This window comes from Dipodomys merriami, unplaced genomic scaffold, assembly GCF_024711535.1.
Source record: "Dipodomys merriami isolate MVZ:Mamm:240054 unplaced genomic scaffold, mDipMer1.0.p SCAF_342, whole genome shotgun sequence".
Lineage (NCBI taxonomy): Eukaryota > Metazoa > Chordata > Mammalia > Rodentia > Heteromyidae > Dipodomys > Dipodomys merriami.
In genome coordinates this window covers 810,283-831,515 of record NW_027204960.1, presented here as the reverse complement: position 1 = coordinate 831,515, position 21,233 = coordinate 810,283, and the positions used below count along the sequence as shown (strand labels likewise).

General features: G+C 49.7%; 1 protein-coding gene across 1 annotated transcript in view; it reads right to left on the bottom strand.

The window, feature by feature from the left end:
- Positions 1-21,233, bottom strand: part of LOC138803600 (testican-1-like) — a 348,303-nt gene that overhangs the window by 85,630 nt on the left and 241,440 nt on the right. The window contains exon 4 of the mRNA XM_069987667.1: positions 18,064-18,178. Coding sequence (XP_069843768.1) covers positions 18,064-18,178 — 115 coding nt within the window. The remainder of the gene's footprint in view (positions 1-18,063; positions 18,179-21,233) is intronic.

The following is a 21,233-nucleotide window of genomic DNA, read 5'->3' as shown; positions in this document are numbered from 1 at the left end:
GATGGGGGCTAAAGGTGTTGCCACAAAAGCCCAGATGGTCACCATTAAAATGTTGTACACTATCATGAAACACAATTCCAAGGTGCCAGTGGCTCACGCCTGTCATCCCAGCTACTCAGGAGACTGAGCTCTGAGGATCGCAGTTCAAAGCCAGCCAGGGCAGGAAAGTCCGTGAGACTCTGATCTCCAATGAACCACCAGAAAACCAGAAGTGGTGCTGTGGCTCAAGTGGTAGAGCGCTCGCCTTGAGCTGAAGAGCTGAGGGACAGCACCCAGGCCCAGAGTTCAAGCTACATGATCGACAAAACAAAAACAAAAAAACCCCCACACAATTCCATTACTCGTAGACACAGAGAGGGATTCACAGTGCCTTTTGAAGGAACAAGTACGGATGCAGTTCAACGCCAGGTGTGGCCCAGCAGAAGGCCTCTCAGAGCTGAGGGGCAGCCTTCCGTTTGAGTGACACACAGGCAAGCGCGTGATCACGTGGGACAGACACACAGCACCCAGCCCATCCAAAGGCCTTGATCGCGGCTGGAGAAAACGATCGCTGGATATATTTTAAAGCAATTTCAGCCGGGCTCCCGATTTGCTAGTCGATACCGGCTCTGGGGTGATGTCACTCCCAACGGCCCAAATCATCAGAATTCTCTCTTTTCATTCCAGCTCCGGTCCCCCAGCCTAACCTTTGTCATAATGATAAATGACACCATTAGGATGGCTTGTGTCCACAGAAGTAACCTCATCTCTGTATCATAAAACCACCGAAATAGAGGCCTGCGGTGGCTGCCCCCCCTTCCTCCCCGAGCCCAAGCTGCTCTCCCAGAAAACCACTCAGAGGGACACTCCTGGCCAGGGGGCTGGGCTCAGGTAGGGGACAAGTGTCTGCACTGCCCATCAATCAAGCAATTACCATGTCCTTGAAGAGCGTTTGCATGGCAGCCCTGCAAAGAGGTGGCAGTACGTCAGACGCTGCAACCATCTAGACACAGGTTCAGACTCAGCACTGACACTCACGCCACCACGACAAGGTATTCCATCCTGCCAGCCTCAGTTGAGAGTCCCAACCTGCCGGCTTTCCTAAGGGAGGAAGGGGAACCTCCAAGAGGGGCCGAGTCTTGCCTGAAGTCACGGGTGGGTCTGGCGGCTGGGCCCAGGGGAATAGTTACAGTCTCAGGGAAGTATCCACGGATGCATCTTTGTCTTCATGCATCTCAGTTCAACTAGAACACTAGCTTCAAAGTTCTTTGAGATGTAATAGACGGAGTGAATGAGATCAAAGCGTAGGATAGGCACGCATTCAGCTATCACAAGATGAAACCTCTCTGTGTAATCACTAGACCCGGACTTAAAAGTTCTTTGCAGACAGCTCTGTGTGTGCTTCACCGATTTCTCGCTTCCACAGTGGCTACCCACATTGGCCCCACCTCTCTGCCAATACTGAAGAAGAATGCCAGGTACCCCTGGCTCACGTCTGTAATCCCAGAAACTCAGGGGGCTGAGACCGGGGGATTAAGGTTTGAAGCCATCCTGGGCTTCAAGAGTCCAGGAGACTCTTATCTCCCATGAACCAGCAAAAAAAGCCAAAAGTGGAGCTGTGGCTCAAGTGGTAGAGCACCAGCCTTGAGTGGCAAAGCTAAGGGACAGTGCCCAGGCTTTGAGTCCAAGCTCCAGTACGAGCATGAGTGAACAAACTTAAGAATGGAAGAAAAGAAAAGAAAAAAAGGAAACCTATCACTTAATATTCAGGTCACGTGGCCTTGCGGTCTGGAGCTCGGCTTCAGCAGACATGCTTGCTCCTCTGGTTGGCGGTGCGGGGGAGGGGCCCTGGAGGGGGGCTCCACTCGCAGAGCAGGCTGGGGTGCATCGTGAGAGATCATGATTCCTTTAGCCCAACGCCACACATTTATCATCATCTGCACAGCAGACTGCCTGACACTGATAATGAATCGGCAGATGCATGGAGAAGTTCCAGCAGCTGGCAGCCCCCTTTTCTGGGGTCAGTTGCTACACATGGAAGCAATTCTGATTATAAGTTTCCAGAAAGGGCCATGAAGTCCAAGGAGCGGCAGGGTGGCTGGGATGTGTGTGAGTGTGTGTGATGGTGTTCCTGAGGTTGGCTGGGGTGTGTGTGTGTACGATGGTGTGTCTGAGGGAGGCTGGGTGTGTGTGAGTGTGTGTGATGGTGTTCCTGAGGCTGGGTGTGTGTGAGTGTGTGTGATGGTGTTCCTGAGGCTGGGTGTGTGTGTGTGATGGTGTGTCTGAGGCTGGGTGTGTGTGAGTGTACAATGGTGTGTCTGAGGGGGGCTGGGTGTGTGTGAGTGTGTGTGATGGTGTTTCTGAGGGGGGCTGGGTGTGTGTGAGTGTGTGTGATGGTGTGTCTGAGGCTGGGTGTGTGTGAGTGTGTGATGGTGTTCCTGAGGCTGGGTGTGTGTGAGTGTGTACGATGGTGGGTCTGAGGGAGGCTGGGTGTGTGTGAGTGTGTACGATGGTGTGTCTGAGGGAGGCTGGGTGTGTGTGAGTGTGTGATGGTGTGTCTGAGGCTGGGTGTGAGTGTGTACGATGGTGTGTCTGAGGGAGGCTGGGTGTGTGTGAGTGTGTGTGATGGTGTTTCTGAAGCTGGGTGTGTGTGAGTGTGTGTGATGGTGTTTCTGAAGCTGGGTGTGAGTGTGTACGATGGTGTGTCTGAGGGAGGCTGGGTGTGCGTGAGTGTGTAGGGAAGGAGTGTGAAGGGTCTTAGCAAAAGGCTGGAGGGAAGGCGGACGCTGAGCCCCTGGCCGGCTGGCAGCCTGCAGACCATGGCACTCCTGTCTGTAGATCTACCCTGCACCATTCAGTGGCGTAGGGAGGTGAGGCTGGCTGGTGCCTCGTACCTGGGCCTGGTACCGCCCAGATACTCTAGACGTACAGACTCTGCAGTGGCCATTGTACACTTAGGCCCCAAATCCCAGGTCAGGATCAGACAACTCCTTAACACTAAAGTTAGATATCCACCTGCACTTTATAACGGACGAATTAGAGACACGAGGGAAAGTGACTTGCAGGGCCACGCAGACACACAGCCATTACAGCACGCATGTTTGTGCACTGCAGTGATCCAGGACTGTCTGAATCTCCTACCTGGGATCTGTACGTTCATCACTGGGGTTTCGTTTTACATATAGACCTCCTTTCAAATCCTGCCCCCTCTTGGATCTCTAGGTGAGAGGAATACGCTCCACACCCCTGTGAGCAGGCGTGAATCGAATCGTGCTGGGGAAGAACCACAAAGCCTAAGCCATTCCAAGTTCCCCGGCATGGCTGCTCCTTACCTAACCCCAGGGGTGATGGCAGCCAACGCCGTGGTCTCTGTCCGGAGCCTGCGCGTGGACAGTTACGTATGAGAATCTGGGAGCCCGACCAGGCGTAGCGTCCCTGGCAGCTGTGTTTGTATTTCAATCCCCACAATTCAGAACACATATTTTTTTTAAAAAAAAATCAACCTACTTGGTCAAGATAAGAGACTAAGATTTCTGACTCAAATATTTCCGTTCTCTAGTCAAGGAAGAGTGGAATGCAGTGGTGTGTATTGCTGGGCTGGCTATGTCCCGGGTCACAGACCCTCGCCATTGGGGGGAGGGGGTTAGAACGCAGTAATTTGGGCTGGTGGGACCAGGCTTCCCCTTGGTCACCAGGCTGACTCCATCTCGGCCTGGGTAACATTTTCAACCCGGATCATACAGAAAACCCCAGCCTACGTGCTCTTCGTAAGTGACAGCGCACAGGACCCTCACCCAGTATTCCTAATTATCACCTGCAAAACTATTTGGACTCCATCTGTTTTTTCTTAACTTTCAAAAATTCCCCACATTCATGATTTTGAAGAAGGACGCATTGATCGAGTCATGTGACTCCCACCCTGAGAGCCCCATCTGTCCATCTGTTAGGGTGTTCTAGAGCCTCTGAGTTTGGGTATTTACGATTCTACCCTCCCCCCCCCCGGCAGCGGCGGTGGAGGTTCTGATGGTTTCTCTGACACACAACACACCTGCACACACACACAGCATGACTGCTATGAAGTTCTGTCATTTTCACTAATTCCTAGAGCGCAGCAAGGACCCTGATACTTCTGTGCCATTGTATCGCCTTTTCCTCCAGCTGGCGTGCCATTTTCCTGCTCCCATCTCCCCTTCATCCTTTCTTCAAGGCTGGTTCAAATGCCACTTCCCCAGGAAGCCTCCCGAGCCTCTGCCTGGGCAGGAAGGCTGCATATATGCTCCACCGTGGCCCAGCGGTCAGTTCTGGTCAGGTCAGACTCCAAACCACTGCCTTGATTCCACCCAACTGAAGAACAAAAGGCGACCGTTATTCCAACAGAGCATGGCCATGTGCAGACTGAAAACCTGGGCCCGGCCCCTGCATACCTGCCTCTCCCGGCCCTTCCCGGCTTTCCTACCACTCAGTTCTACTGGTTCTGTCTGCAGCCGGACATACTGGCCACGCCCCAGCCCTCCCGTGGGCCATGCAGATTCGGGTGGGGAGGACTTTCTATCCACACAGCAACGCCACTCCTGTTCAAGCTCCTCATTCACTGCCTTCTGGGAAGGATTTCCTGTGACCCTCAGTCCCACAGCATGGCAATGTCTGTCCCAACACAACAACTTTTAGACCTGGCAGTGACACTCAGTGCAGCATGAAGTCTGTTTGTTTTTTGGCCTCTGCACACTCCCCAAGCATCGCTGGGTCTTCTTTTGGATTTAGGAGACAAGGTCTTATTATGTAGCCCGAGCTGGCCGTGAACCTCTGATCCTCCCTTCCTGTGTCTCCCATGCCCAGTGCCCAGCAGTGCCTGGTCTTAACTGTTTCTGTACTTCTGTTATTGGGAAAAATGGGTTGATCCTTGTTGTACGAACCTGCGCAAAATAAGTGAATTCATTACATAAGAACTTCTGGGCTGGGAAGGTGGCTCAGTGGTAGAGCGCCCTGGGCATGAGGCCCTGGGTTCATTTCCTCAGCACCACATAAGCAGAAAAAGCTGGAAGTGGTGCTGTGGCTCAAGTGGTAGAGCACTCGTTTTGAGCTGAAGAGCTGAGGGACAGCGCCCAGGCCCAGAGTTTAGGCCCCAGGACTGACCCAAAAAAAAGCTATATAAAAAATAAAAATAAAAACAGAACTTCAGAAATTTTTATTTCTAGAAATTATTAGTACTAACAAGGAGACAAAAATAGTGTGTGTTTTAAACAGCAACAACAAAAAAATCCAAGGGCCTCTTGTTTCCAGAAATTCTCATTCAGAGTCTTCCCCCAAACTATTAGGAAAGGAGTAAACGGGCTCCAGGCACAGCTGAGGAGCCCCATGTGTGGAGCCCACTGGAATCGCCAGACAGCAGCAGTTGCACGGCTCTTCGTATTTGAAAACACAACTCAGAATTGCTGGCTTTTTACAGAATGTTTGCTGTTTCTGTTACTTTTTTTTTTTCTTTAGATAAAGTCTTGCTATATAGCCCAGGCTGCCATGATTGTAGGTGTGGACCACTTGCACTCAGCCACTTTTCTAGTTATTCAGTATATCTGGTTTTTTTTGGGTGGGGGGTCCGGTCGTGGGGCCTGAACTCTGGGCCTGGGCAATGTCCCTCAGCTCTTCAGCTCAAGGCTAGCGCTCTACCACTTGAGCCACAGCGCCACTTCCAGCTTTTTTCTTTTTGCTTATGTGGTGCTGAGGAATCGAACCCAGGGCCTCAGGCATGCAAGGCAAGCGCTCTACCACTGAGCCACCTTCCCAGCCCAGGTATTTTTTTCTTAAGTAGTAAACATGAAGTTTAGAGATATTTAAAAGAAATTTAGCCTCAGAGGAAAATTTCAACAAGTGAGAGCGCCCGCCAGCCTTCCAACAACACAAAAACTCACACCTTCTAACAGATGAATGGGACTTAGGTAACAGGACGCGGAATCACATGCTCATTTCCATGTAAAGTCCCACTGCTCGGAAACTGTGCTCACTTTTGCTTCGGAGGATTCTGCCAAATAGGTTACGCAGCTGGATCTACTAGCACCCATTTCATTTATGAGAGCACATCACAGGCTGCCGATGACGGCAGTGGCTACAGCCTCACTGACCCGCTGGAAGAATGCTGTCCCAGGAGCTCCTGCCCTGGCTCCTGTGTGTCACCTTGAACCCTTAATTCCAAGTATCAGCGTCTCCCGCGCTTGCTTTCATCTTGGTGAAGTAAAGAGGTCAGGTCTGCTGGTGCCATATTGGCCACATGGTAGTTTACAGGTCTGGCATCTTGTATTCATCCTGGGGGAAGGAAACGCCCCTGCCCATCACCTGCCTCCCAGGTGGGGGGGGGGGGGGGCGGGATCCCTGGAGACAGGGCGGGCACTTGGCTGACAGGCTCCTGAATCTGTCAGTCCAGTGCCTGAGACTGGGAATTTCCTGAGGATCTGCCCGCTGTGCCAACCCTATTAGGCCTGGACCAGCCCCGCCACCAGACTCCAGGCCATGTGTTTCTCCGTGATCGTGTCCTGTGTCCTGTGTCCTGGCTCCAGTCATCACGGAGTCCCAATTCAGTTCTCCATTGGAGCCGAATTGGCTTGTTGGTGTTGTTTTGTTCTTTCTTTCCTCTTTAGCATGTTTCCTAGCTGTGTGATGTGTATTTGCGTGCTGCCGGCCTTTGTAACAACTGGCCGCCTGCAGCCTGTTAACTGTACAATAAAGACTGCAAGGCTCTATATTTTAAAATGCGGCTTCTGGGATGGTTCACCTGACAACACGGGGGTGCCCCCAATAACCAGCCCACACCCTGGCGTCGCCCCACCCCACGGGTAGCACCAGTTGTGACCGAGCATTCCCCGCACCCTTGCCGAGTGGTGCCGGGGTCAGAGCTCCCAGCCAGAAGGGGCGAGGCAGAGTGATTTGTTTCAGCAACAAATACATTTGCAAGAAGAAGCACCCTGACATAACCCAGCTGACTGGAACTCAACGTAGTCTGTCAAAAAATGTACTGATGAGCGGAGGCAGAGAGACTGGGTGGCTGCTAAAAATACGCAGAGCAGGGCCGTTCCCTTTACCTCAGACCCTGCGCTTTCCGCCACGTTTGCCTGGCTTCAGATGGAGCTGTTGTCTTCTGCACGTGGACGGCAGATAATCATGGCAGGGCATCTCATTTGCGCTCACCACCACAGGCCAGTGAAGAGAGTCTCAGGGTGTCTCCTGACTCCTCGCACACAACAGCACTCCAGAGACAGATACCATTCCAACCCCACTAGACAGCTCGAAAAATCAAGGCTTACATAACCAGTCTTGGTCACGTGACCTGCTTTTCTGTCCCCTCTTTGTTCCCTTGTCAGATCTGTAAGACAGCCCTGTCAGCGGAGAGGTGTGGAGAATCCGTCAAAGCACAGTCCCTTCCCGGCAGTAATAGCATTTGTTTGCTAGCATAAAAGGGTTGCATGCATTTTATTATCATGTTAATATCAAGCTGTCCATTCAAAAAATAAAATCGAATTTGTTTGCAGAATCAAAACTAATTGCTGCGGAAGCCGGGGTGGACGATCCTCAGATAGTTGACATGGTGGCTGTTTTGAAACCACGGACCAAAATAATGAATGCTAATTGAAATGAAAAACATGTTAACCATTTGAAATAATCTGTCGTGTAAAATGGAGCTGTAATTCCTTGGTTGTTAGGGTTATTCCAGTCATTATACGAAGTCATAAAATTACACAGGAAGAGCATAATGGCCTGTGTCGTTTACAAAAGCTGCCCTGATGAAAGGAAAGACGCTCCCGCATGACAGATTCTCCCGGCATGTGTGGGCTCAAGAGTCCTTGGCTTTTCAAAATGAAGAAGGTCCCAGACACAAGATCCTGTCAAAGAGAATCCAATTTTCCTAACAAGGCAAAGAGAGCTGTAGAAAGAATAAATTACCTGAGCTAGTCATCTCCCAAGTGGTACTGGCATTTGGTGGTACAAAACTCATGCTGTCTAGGGAATCCTGAGATATGACTGAAGGACAAATAGGTAAGCTGGGTGCCAGTAGCTCCCACCTGTAATCTCAGCTACTCAGGATGCTGAGATCTGCCAATCAAGCCTCAAAGCCAGCCAGGGCAGAAATCTGTGGAACTCTAATCTCCAGTTTATCAGCAAAAAGCCAAAGACAGAGCTGTGGTTCAACTGGTAAAGCATCAACCTTAAGCAGAAAAAGCTAAGGGACAGGCCCTGAGTTCAGGCCTCAGCTCACACACACACACACACAAATTTAAATGTACTGCCTATAATAGACATTAATTTGTAGTGTAATTATAATGAGTAGTATTGAACAGGATATTTAGTTTCTAGACATAGCTGAATTTACTCAGAAGAGATGTTAACTTCCTAGCTTTGTTCTTATTCATATTTTAACACAGATTGCTAACTGTTCTTGAAAAAAAAATTCCATATGTCAAGAAACGCACATTAATTTCAAGAATACTGCAAACCATTTGACATTTGAGAGCGCCAGGAGCCAATTGTGTGGTCAATAGGCAAATGTCAAAAAGAAAAGGCACTTGTCTGATCCAGATCTCTGGTGGTTCACAGAGTTTTGGCTATTACTTAAGTCAAAGTTTCCTTAAGACTTCAGACAAATATATATGTTCAGGGAGCCTGGGCAAACTGATCTCTAGTGTTTCCTGACCGGATAATAAAGATCAGCAGGCTGATGTGATTATGTAAATGCCACTAACTGGAAAGAGGCTGAATCTGCAGTCTCCTTCCATTAAGATGGTGACAGACCACAGCCATGTGGAAAAGAGTCCTGGGAGGCAGACTGCTGAGGTTTTAACTTAAAGTTTAGCTTGTTGACAAGCACATCCTCAGGCCCACATGGGGGCAAAGGAAGCTACACGCACACACACACGCACACGCACACGCGCACTCTCTCTCTCTCTCTCTCTCTCTCTCTCTCTCTCTCTCTCTCTCTCTCTCTCTCTCTCTCTCTCCAACCAAGGGTCTGCTGTAGTGAGGGAAAACTGCCAAGCCAGCAGCATGTAATAGCGAGCTATTAGGGAAATGTAAAAGAACGGTTGAGCCTCCGATTCCCTTAGGACAACTGTTAGTGATGTACTCTGTTTCAAAAGATCCATTTCATCCTAACTGGACAGAGAAGAAATTGTTACTTGTAGCCAATGACCTTTGACATTTCCATTTGATTTCTTAGTTAGCTGCTCTTCTTTGGTCATGGGTCCAATAAAGAGAGGTCCGTCTCTAGCCCTGAGACCTTAGAGGAAATCTTTAGCCATGGACACAGTAATTGGTTAAAAAGCAAATAATAATCAAGGAAGCCCAGGGCTGAGAATTTCATTTAGTGTCCTGTCCCTAAGCGCTCATAATGCCCTCCCCTCCTGCCCTTCACAGCCGAGGGTTCTGCTAACAAAGCTTCTAGCTAAGTGTGTGTAAGCTCAGGTGTGTGTGTGTGTGTGTGAGAGAGAGTGTGTGTGTGTGTGTGTGTGTGTGTGTGTGTGTGTACCATGGGAGTCTATGCAATTTCCCCATAAGCTTGGCTAGTATAATCTTAGAAAATATTTGCTTGCATTTCTTGGGGGTAATTAATTATCATGGGATGATTGCATGCCATAAAAATGCACCTCTGTTTGTTTTGTCGCTCCTGGCATCAAAGCAGCCCTTCTGAGAGGGAGGCCGGGGGCCTGACTCGGGAAGGACCACGTCAGCAGAATGGAGAGGCTGCATCAGGACATGATCATTTGTAGGACAGATGTAAAGACAGGCTGGGTGCTCGCTGACACGTGGCACTTCAGGAGTTTTGGCAGAATACTGTCATCTGCAATCCGTCACCTTGATGGTGTCCTTACACACACACACACACACACACACACACACACACACACACACACACACACACACACACACACACACACACACACACACACACACACACACACACACACACACACACGCTTTTTTTTTTTTTCAGAGATTCTGGGCAAACGAGACTCAGATTCAAGCTGAATGGATAACTCATTCACTGAGAGCCCAGTTGGGACACAGGTAGTGCAGTTAGCATCACTCTGAAAAGCGATCTTCACAGTCATTTCTGGAAAGGGAGGAAGAGAGCCTTGAGAAGCTCCTTCTTGCCTCTGAGGCCCTGACGGGTGGGGAACTTTCTGGAGCAGTGGCCAAGAAGGAAGCCTGGCTTGCTTGGCTTTGTGGCCTTCATCTTCAATCAGGAGCAGTCCGGTCCCTCTCTGGGATGTGCTGTCTACGCGGTTCTGTATCACTGGCCAGTTTGGGCTCATCAGTGGGATGCCCAGCCCCTTCCCATGTAGAGACAAGATGCCCCAGAGCATGCTGGCATAACTGTGTCCGTGGGTCACAATGCCCTGGGAGAGTACAGAGGTAGGACCATTGTACAGACGCTATCCCGAATGAACGCCTTTGGAGCTCAACCGATGGATCACATGTCAGGTACTAAGGGAATGCTCTCCAAAGACACAAGGGATACCTTGGGAGTGTTCTATTTAAAACCTAAGTCCTTCTGAAGACAGACTCAAACATCGTCCGTCAGGATCAAGCGGAGCCCATTTTCTGGCCCGGGAATCTGCACGGTGGGTCAGTGCCCTGGCTGACTGGAGTCTCGCTGTGATGGCTGATGTTCATGGGCTGCTGGCTGAGTTACTCTGGCATAAAGTGCGAGTTGGGGTCCTGAGGAGTTTGTAAAGCAGCACAAGGGCAACAGATTGTCAGCACAAACGCGGAGGAAGGACACCAACAGAAATCAAGAAACAGGTACTAGTGAAAGTGGGCAAATTCCCACGGGTCCCTTTTGTTCCAGAAGATGAGAGCCGTGTGAAGGTCCACGTGGGCTGCGATTCTCCTGGAAGGGGAGGCGTCCCCAGATCTCAGCCCTGGTTACAGGCCACCTGTGATGTTCCCTGAGATAAACAGGGACTTGAGTTTCCTGGGTCTCAATGTGGAAGGACAGACGCACCAATATTCCCACCTGTGTGTCCCCAGCCAGACCCCATTCTGACACCTAGTGATGATCTGTTCACAACTGCACATGCGCCCAAGCCCCTCTTTCTTTTTTGGTTGGTCGTGGGGCCTGAACTCTTGGCCTGGGCACTGTCCCTCAGCTCTTCAGCTCAAGGTGAGCACTCTACCACCTAAGCCACAGCGCCACTTCCAGTTTTCTAGTGGTTTATTGGAGATAAGAGTCTCATGGACTTTGCTGCCTGGACTGGCTTTGAACCGCGATCCTCAGATCTCAGCCTCCTGATTAGCTAGGATGACAGGTGTGAGCCACCAGCGCCCGGCTCCAAGCCCCTCTTTCTAACACATTTACATCTAAAGCAGGAAATACACATCTATATTCTCCTAATATGCAAGAGAACCCCAAAACACGGCCCCTGGCCCCTCAGTCTCCTAGGTGGCACTACAGGACAAGGACGTATATTGAGTGTTTTGTACCAGAGATGAGGCTGTTGCCCACCAACCCCATTCCCAGCACCACACCTGCCTGGCTTATTAGCATCTGGGTTTGCACAAGCCAGGAATTCAACCTTGAAACACTCTCCATCCCCCATGGAAAGTAAGCGGATTTTTTTTAAAAAAAAGATGATGATTAGTTGGCGTGGAGTCAATGGGAAATAGAAGGCGCTGCTTGGGAAGGCACTGAAGCTGGGAGAGGCTCTGACCCTTGGAAGGGTCATGCCCAGAAACACGGTGCCAGACAGCAGGCCAAGAGACTGATGTGGCCAGCAACAGCTCACACTGAAAGGTTGGGTCCTCAGGAAAAGGAAAATAAAGCAGGACAAACTATGGATATCATACATACATTTTACTGAGAGCCTTATATTTTACACACATACATACATATACAGACACACACACACAAACACGTATGTCTGTATACATATGTAAACCCTGACCAGTGTGTTTTCCTGAATCTGCCTTCCCCTCTGTGCTGGGCTCCCAGTGAAGAAATGTTCCTGCAGTCATTGACATCTCTACCAAGGACTGCTTTTCACTCTCTACTGCTCCTGTCATGGTGATCACCTAACCAATACCTTCCGTTTCCAGGAGGAAACAAAAGAATGTGAATGGCCCGAGTTATAGCAGGCTTGGTGAAGCAGCGGCATGCGGCACGTTCATCGTAAATGGTAAAAAAAAAAAAAAAAAAAAAAAAAAAATGTCTTGCAGGTTTAACGTAATTAAATATCTCTAAGTTTAGGTGGCCTGTGGTTTCGTTGAATGCTTTGGGGAAAACCACCAAGGGGAAAATGAGACCAGAATTACTGCTTTGAGCACAGAGAGGAGGAAACATGTTCAGAGCTAGGGCTCAAAGCAATGCATTGGCAGGAGGAAGGGCCTGGCAGCATAGTCCCAGGGCTATGCTCAGTGGCGCCTCAAAGCCCAGGAGCATGTAGGCCGGTGGGCTCCAGTTGGGAAAACAGCAAACTCTTTGCCCCGCAGAACAGCACAGCACAGGTCTGGAATCTCTGGTTCCAAATCTGCCTTTACCGCTCAGGTAAGTCATTGGTGGAAGGTAAGCAGTCCCATCTGTCAACTGGGGATGGAAACGTGTCCCTAGTGCTGATCCTGAACCAGCTGCTTCCCCTCCCCCTCTTCTTCTAGGGCATATATATATATATATATATATATATATATATATATATATATATATATGTACATATATATGGGGATGGGCTTAAAGGATATAACCAGAGAGATGAATCCACAAAATATTCGAGTATGGTAAAGTTTTCCCTATTTACTGAAGCAACTGACTCAGAAGAGAACAAGCATGACTGGTCCAGAGTATAATTAATAATTAATAATTAATTAATCATTAATACAGAGCACCAAGCTCTCATTAGCACCCTACCTAGACCAGAAGGTCTGGTGTCAGTGGAGGTCCTGGGAACTATACCCAGAACCCAAGCCATCACGTGCACCCCCTGGGAGAGACAGCGTGAGCCGCAGAAATCCAACGGCAGAGCGATGGATGTGGGCACGGCTCTAACGTGGGTAATTCACAACGAAGCGCCAGCAGGCCGGCCGGCCGGGCACAAGGGAGGGACCCTCCCCCTCCACGTGGCCACGTGGCTGCCGAACCCCAGCGCATCTGTGTGTGTATAATCAAATGGTTCAAAGCTCCTGTAGCAGCAGGCAGTGCTTTGTTGTAAAACAAAACTGAGATGAAATAACCGCCATCCTTTCAACGTCCTCCGAGCGCCCGGCCTCGGCGGCGCGTCCTGTGATGTACTTCTCTCTGACCTCAAACACTTTGATTCCTTTCTCTTTTTTTTTTCAAGTTCGCATAAAAGAGAGAAAGCTCTCAGATTGGTCTACTGTACCGGAAGCCTCGACTTGATCAGAATTCTTTGGCCCGCGTGGAGAATTAGTTGTTATTCCGGGTAGTTGTGGAGATGAAGAGCCATTCCGCTGCAGAAGCCCAGCCCTCGGGGAAGTCCGGCCATCTCGCGCTTTACTTAAAAACAGATGTGCTCCCACGGCTCCCCAGGGCTCTACGGGGCACACCTAGACACTGAGATCGGCCCCGGACGCCCCTTCTTCACACTCACAATACACTCGCACAACTGGGGAACGCAGTTCATCTGCAAGGCCTGAAACAAATGCTTCCATTGTCCATTCTGCAAATGAACATCGATGGCCACCGGGAGGTAAAATCAACATTCAGCGTTCTGCGAGGAAGGCCCTGCCCCGCCCCCACCTCCCACACACACCGCACAGTGACTCAGGACCCGCCATCCTGCCTGGCGGGAGCAAAGGCCTCTCTGGGACCTGAGGACCTTTTTTTATCCCTTGTCCTCTCAGAGATACTTTTTTTCCCTTAAGAATGCCTTACAGAGTATTATAAAAACCTAAGTCAGGACGTTAACACACTTCACTGTAATAAAAGGCCTTTTACAAACAGACTCTTTTACCAGTGGATCTGAGACAGCGATGGCCAATCTGACTCCACTGTTTCTCGAAGGATCTTCTGTTTTGAAGTCAACCCTTACAGACTACATAACCATTTAACGACCCCTAGTACTCTCCTCTTCCCCAGGCCACGAGCGATCAGCTTTCTGTCACCACAGATGCATCTTTGTCTTTAAATCTTTGGTGTCAGGTGTGCATGGTAGTGCATGCCTATAATCCCAGCTCCCTGGGAGGTAGACACAGGACTGTGATCTGAGCTAGTCTCAGGCAAAAGCGAACCTGACAGAGGCACGGAATTCACTGCGTACAGACCACGTTTTCCTGATCCATTCATCCCCCGAGGGCCGTCTGCGTTGGTTGAAATCGCCCCATTTGTTAGGAAATGGAAAGACTTGGAAAAAAATATATGAAGTGAAGTAAGCCAGGCCCAAAGGAACATAGGCCCCATGGTTTCCCTTTTTTGCAATATCTAGTATATGTCAGGGACAAGTAGAAAAGGTCAGGCAAGATGATGTTAGCGAAATGAACCCCAAGGTAGGGACACAAGTGGTATTTTCTTCCTTGCTATTGTTTCTAACCTATTTATAAGGTACCATGTAATTTTTTTTTGTTGCTTTGTATGTTCCTCCCCCATGGTATAACCCCTGTTTTCACTGTATTTGATGGGGAGGGGAAGGGAAAAAACAAATTGTTTAAATAGGGATACAGGTGGACCCATTACAACAATGAGATGTACAAGACGCTATGTTGAAAAATGAACTTTTCAATTTAGGTGGGGGTAGGGGGTTGGGGGTGGGGAGGTGTAGCTGAGGAGGTGGGAGGGAAGGGATGGTAAGGGAAAAACAAAGGCGGAGGCAACAATGCTGGATAAGAAATGTACTCATTACCTTGCTCACGTAAATGTAACCCCTTTGTGCAGTATTTTCACAATAAAAAAATTAAGGCCAGGCGCCTGTAGCTCTTGACTGTAATCCTAGCTACTCAGGAGATGAGATCAGAGGATCATGGTTCAAAGCCAGCCTGGGCAGGAAAGTCCATGAGACTCTTATCTCCAATAAAAGCACTAGAAAACTGGAAGTGGTGCTGTGGCTCAAGCAGTAGAGCGCTCGCCTTGAGCTGAAGAGCACAGGGATAGCGCCCAGGCCCAGAGTTCAAGCCCCACGACCGAAAAAAAAAAAATTTAAAAAAATAATAAAAAAAGAAAAGCCAGGCACTGGTGGCTCATGCCTATAATCCTAGCTACTTAGGAGGCTGAGATCTAAGGATCACGGTTCAAAGCTAGCCTGGGCAGAAAAGTTCATGAGACTCTTCTCGCCAATAAACCACTAGAAAAATGGAAGTGGTGCTGTGGCTCAAGCAGTAGAGCGCTCGCCTTGAGCTGAAGAGCTGAGGGACAGCGCCCAGGCCTCGAGTTTAAGCCCCATGACCGACAAAAAAAAAAAAAAAAAAAAAAAAAAAAAAGTAAAGTTAAAGAAAAAAAAAGCTGGGGCTGGGAAGGTGGCTCAGTGGTAGAGCGCTTGCCTTGCATGCATGAGGCCCTGGGTTCAATTCCTCAGCACCACATAAGCAAAAAGAAAAAAGCCAGAAGTGGCGCTGTGGCTCAAGTGGTAGAGTGCTAGCCTTGAGCTGAAGAGCTGAGGGACAGTGCCCAGGCCCAGGGTTCAGGCTAACTTGAAACCCTATCTGTAAAACAAACAAAAAAGAAGGACTATGGCGTGGTGGCAGAGCTTTTTCCTACCAAACTTGAGACCCAAAATCCAATTCCCAAGAACAAAACAACACACAAATGGAAATTGAAATCATAGGTTTGCTTTCTTCAGGGGAGGGGCTGTTTTTCCCATCAGTGATTATCAGATTCATTCATGTTGCTGGATGTATCAATAACTTATTTGTATTGTTGCGCAGTGATCCATTGTACTGTACAGACTATATAGACTGGGTGCCCATTTACCCGGTTTTCTATTCAAGTAAAGCAAACTCACCTTTCAATACACTTATTATAATTTTATTTTAGACGCTGATCTGTGCTGTACATGTTTTAAAATATATTATCTTCTAATGTGACTGGCCTTTTTCTAGTTTTGCAAAATTGCCATTAGGACAACAGTAACTTCAATTTTAAGGAAAGCCAATTTCTTGTTCTTTTTACTGTATTTGTCCTTCTTGGATTGTGTCAAATCCAAGTTACTGCTCTTATACTTTCCTCTAAAAATTTTGTTTCAGAAAAGTGTTTAGCTTTTATATTTAGGATCATGACCTATCTCAAGTTGTGTGGCATGTTTTATACAGTCTGAAGTATATAGAAACAGTCATCTATAAATATTAAAACAAACTTTTATATACACCAGGAATACTACTTGTTAGTAAAGTTTTCGCACACCAAAAAAAAAAAAAACCAACACAGAAAAACTCTCAAGAACTAAAATGTTTTAAGTACTATTTTTAGACAAAGTGACCCTTGCCTATTTCCTATTTCTTCCTGCTTTTTGATTTGAATATAGTAAAATATTCTACAATAAGCAACAACTATCATCATAGCAAAAATAGATCGGATTTCTTTTTTGAGGGGTAGTATTGAACTCAGGGCTTGTACTTGCTCGTCTGGGGAGGGAGCTACCACAGAAACTAAGAATCCTCCAAACGTAACCCTGCTACTCTTAGCTTCCCAAGTAGTAGGATTACAAGCATGAGCCCCCAGCCCCCAGCCAATTATTTTTATGTCAGTACTGAGGCTCGAACTCAGGGCCTGCCTGTCTTCCTTGGCTATTTCACTCATTGCTGAGGTTCTACTACTTGAGCCACAGCTCCACTTCCAGTTTTTGGCTGGTAAACTGGAGATGAGTGTTACAGACTTCTCTACCCCAGGCTGGCTTCAAATCACAGTCCTCAGACCTCAGTGTTCTCAGTAGCTAGGATTACAGGCGTAAGCTACTGGTGCCTGCCTTGCCACTAATTTTTAAACCCTGCAGATGGCTGTCCCTCTCCACTCACCCCATCTCCGTGGGGAAGGGCAGCTGGTGCAGTTCCCTGGCTGACATACTCGCTGCCTCCCCCCTTGATTGGCTGGCGAACGCAGCCTGCGTCTGGAGCATCATCCTCAGCTACCGCTGGCCCTCCCGCCTCTCCAGCTGTGCGTCCTGCCGCCTGGCTACGGGGCAGGGTTTGCCCTTCGAGCTGCGGCACAGGCCACCTTTGGATGGCGGGACTGCCTGCAGATGCTTTGCAGAAGGAAACATTACTTCCCTGACGGACGCATCAATAGAGTTGTCAACATGGTCTCCCTGATCAGAGGGGACCCCTGAAGTAGAATGCGCAAGGACAGATGTTTCATCTGGGAAGATGGCCAAGACCCTCTGAAGACGTCTGCACGTTTGAGGACTGAGTAATTCAGCCTCTGAGAGGGACAGAAGGCTGGACCCATGATCACAGCAGAGACCCCTTGAGGGTTTCCCCAGGCAGCCACCACACCAGAGCCCGCCAGAGCCCCACCAGCATGCTGCTTCAGCCAAAGCCGCCTCTGGGACTCTTTTCCCAACAAACCGATAGGCCCGTTCGTCAGCAGCGCAGTCATCCTAAGTCCACCTGCTGTGGCTCCCCTTGGGGGCAGCTTGAGGACCCCAGAGAGTGGGAGAGAGCCCCTCCAGAGCTGAGGAAATGGGGCATGGGGTGTTATGTCCTGAGGAAGCAGCCAGGCAGACCCCGAGATCCTGAGGGATGCTGGGGGGGCGACCCCGGCTAGGCTGCGGGGTTTGGGAGGCATGATCATGCTCAGGCTGTCACACACACAACCAAGAGGCTAAAGCGCCAGTCTCTGCTTTCTGAGCTGTAAGCTCCTGCATGTTGGGCCTACTTGGCCCAGTAGAGAAAGACCCCCTTCCCCCCACATGGCAAGATGGGGTTTTCCACTCATCAGAGCTCAGGTGTGGACTTGGAAAAACGAGACCGATTCGGGGGAGAGACGATTGACCTTCTTTGCAAAATACATGTTCAGGAATGGAGATTCTTGCAAGAATACGGGCACCGAACGCCAGACTCGATGGCGGTGTCTCTCCTTTCCCAGTCTCCCAAGTCAGAGACTGGAATCTGCCATCTGCCACACTCCCGGCCCCCAGCTTCCGGGGAGCTCCCTTCTGGCCTCACCTGGGCAGCAGGTGCTTGCGGCTGACACAGAGCGCCGTCTGGTAGTCCTGGGTCACACACACTTTGTGAGGGCTGCACTTCACCTTCAGGCAGGGGTCCTTGGACGGGTCCAGAGCTGAAGCAAAAGGGGAGAAAAGGAGGGGGTTAGGGGCATCAGGCAAATTTCATTTAATGTGCCACTCACATAAATGAATGGAAAAGAAACCGGTTGAGAGGGATGAGGATGGGAACGAGAGGCTCGGCCAGGGGGAGTTCTGTGCATGTCTCCCATTGTCCCCCTCAACATCAGAACACTGACACCAGTGTATGCTGGGCATTTCAGAACCATTTATTTCATTGGAAGCACAATCTACTTTTTAAAAATACCTTTTAGAGTCTGATGTGATCCAAAGAGGCACCGAGAGCTCTCTGGTTATTTATCTGGAGTTTCATTTTATGTCTTCAACTATGTTTTATCTTATCACATAAAAAAAGTCCTCAAAGATGCAGGTTGGTTGGATGAGTTCAATAAACACCGTCTTGTGCGTAAACAGCTCAAGATTCTGGAGAGCTAGAGGAAGTCCAGGGCAGTTTAGACCCACACACACAGTTACAATGTAATGTGTGTGTGTGGGGGGGGGCTCTATATAAATATTTATTGAGCAAGCCAGAATTAGATAAGAGCCCTGATGGGCATATAAAAACCGATAATGGAGCTGGAGAGAAAGAGAGATCCATTTCTAGGGCAAGGATTAGGGAAGCATTCATGTGTGAGTTGGATCTTAAGGACGTGTAGGGTCTGACAAGCCAAGGAGGGCAGGGAGAGAAGGCCACGCGATACTACAAGGAGGCATGTTTGGGCAACCGTAAAAAATTAACTGTGTGTTGTGGGTGGGGATAATGAGGTGAGAAAAGTGGGTCCAAACACGAACCCCGAGAGGGTCCCCAACAGCAGCAGTTCCCACACGGGGGCTCAGTGGGGCTGCAGGCCAGACCCGGCTGCTCGTCAGCGCTCGGCACGCTGGGCTGGGCCGGGGAGAGCCCCCAGTGGGGTTCTCTGAAAAACAAAAGCAGTTGTGCCACCTCCCAGCTCCAGGCCAGAGCTTATTAGGCAGCAAATCTTTCATAACCGCTTCCCACTGCCAGTGGAGGCGATGTGCCCCATTCCCTGTCCACCTAAACACTGGGCCACACCGTTGGCATCCTAAGCAGGGACAGCCGCATCGCTCTACAAGGCACCGGCATCTCACAACACCACCCTTCAGCCTCGGCGGCGGCGGGCACCCAGCCACAGAATCTGACACTCTTTGGGGAATGCTGGGAATGTCTCCGGGATTCTGGACGTAAAACACCCATCAGCATTTCTGCTGCCTGGGCAGCTCAGCACGGCCCCTCGAGGTACCAACTGCGAACAGGAACCAGGGTACTTTCTTAGGTCAGCGGAGACAAGAGGACAACAAGTGGCAGAGCTACTGCCCGAGACACATGCTCTAATGTCTAGACTCTAGAAGAGAGAGAGCCAATGAGAGAGGGGGGGGGGGAGAGAGAGAGAGAGAGAGAGAGAGAGAGAGAGAGAGAGAGAGAGAGAGAGAGAGAGGATGCACCCCGAGGATGGCTGATCATTCTTGCTCTTTAAGCTGAGGGCCACCTCTGGGAAGCAGGAAGCAGAGAGGCCGTGTCTTAGCACTGGCGTCCTCTGAGACCAGGCCTTCCAGACATTTGTAGGCAGAGCTAGGTTCTCAGCCAGGGGCTGAGAAGGCTGAGAAGCTGGGAGGCTGGGGCTGACTCAGCTGGTGGCCTTCACTTGCTTTCCAAGTCCCTTCCAGAATGGACTGGGGTGGACGGACAGTCTGATGACCACTAAACACCAGCAACGCGGATCCTCGTCTCCCCTTCCATAGTGCCACCTGCCATGCTGGGCATCTAAGGAAGCCTGAGGAGCCACCGCTGGCGGCTCTGCTGGGGCGCCCTGCTGACACACTTCTCTGACATGTGCTTGGGTGCCGCTCTGGTGGTGTCTCAGAAATGGAGATCACCAGGCTGACTCTGGAGGGTGGGTGGGTGTGTCAAAACCTGCCCTACTGTGTGGGAAGTCTTAAGGTTTATTTTGGCATCTTTTTGCTCCTGTAGCCAATACCCCGAGGTCCACTGGGCCCGTCGGTTGGCCTGAGTGATACGGTAAATCAGTTGCATGGCAGAAAAGAGCACAGATGTACAGCTCAGGCCTCTGGCTCTGCTGCTTATTAATGTCTCACATTCCCCCACTCCCTCCTCTGCAAAGGAAGGAAAACGAATACCTACGGACGCTAAGTGCACTAAATGAGTTGATGTTTGTTGCAATAGAGCCGGTAGATGTTAAGCACCTGGTACGTGTTATGGGTTACAGGTGTTCATGTTGTTCTCTGAGTGAATAATGAGCATTTGTCATCGCGGGAACAGCAGTCAGCACTCACCAAGGGCTTCTGACACACAGGCAGTGGACTAAGCCCTCTAATTGGATTAGCTCATGTAATCCTTACAAGCAGCCATGGAGAGGCTGCTGCAAATGCACCCATTTTGCAAACACACCTCTTCAAGAGAAGCTGAGGCTGCCCGGTGCCGATGGCGCTACATGTCTGCTCTGAGAACCCGAATGCTCATTATAAACACGCCGTCAGCATGGGATGCAGGGATGATCTCGGCTGATCTAGAGGGTGGATGGAGGCACACACAGAGCTCAGCTGGGCCCGTCTCCCCTCGCTGCTTAGGGCTGCAAGGCAGGGGAAACACACCCTCTGGGACTGGTCAGAAGCAGCAGTACCGGGTGCTCAGCCGTGAACCACCACACCGTGTGCCTCTCCCCTCTGTAGGGAGCAACCCCCTGGCTGAGTCACCTGACCCACGGCTGGCCAGGAGTGCTCCCGCCATCTGGTGATGCGGCTTCCTACTGTAGATATCCCTTCTGATCTGGGAAACTAACGGTTCTTAACCAACCAACAACTAGAAAATCTCCAAAGGAAAATACTCATTCTTCAGCATGGCCGGCTTAACGCCATACACATATTTAACAATCTGCATACAGAGATCAAGTCTGCTAAAAAAAAATTAATTATGAGGGTCTGAATACTTCAAACATGCAGGAGAATTACTGAGAGTAAATGAACTTCACAGCACAACAAAACAGTAACAAATCAAGCTGTCACTGCTTGTTT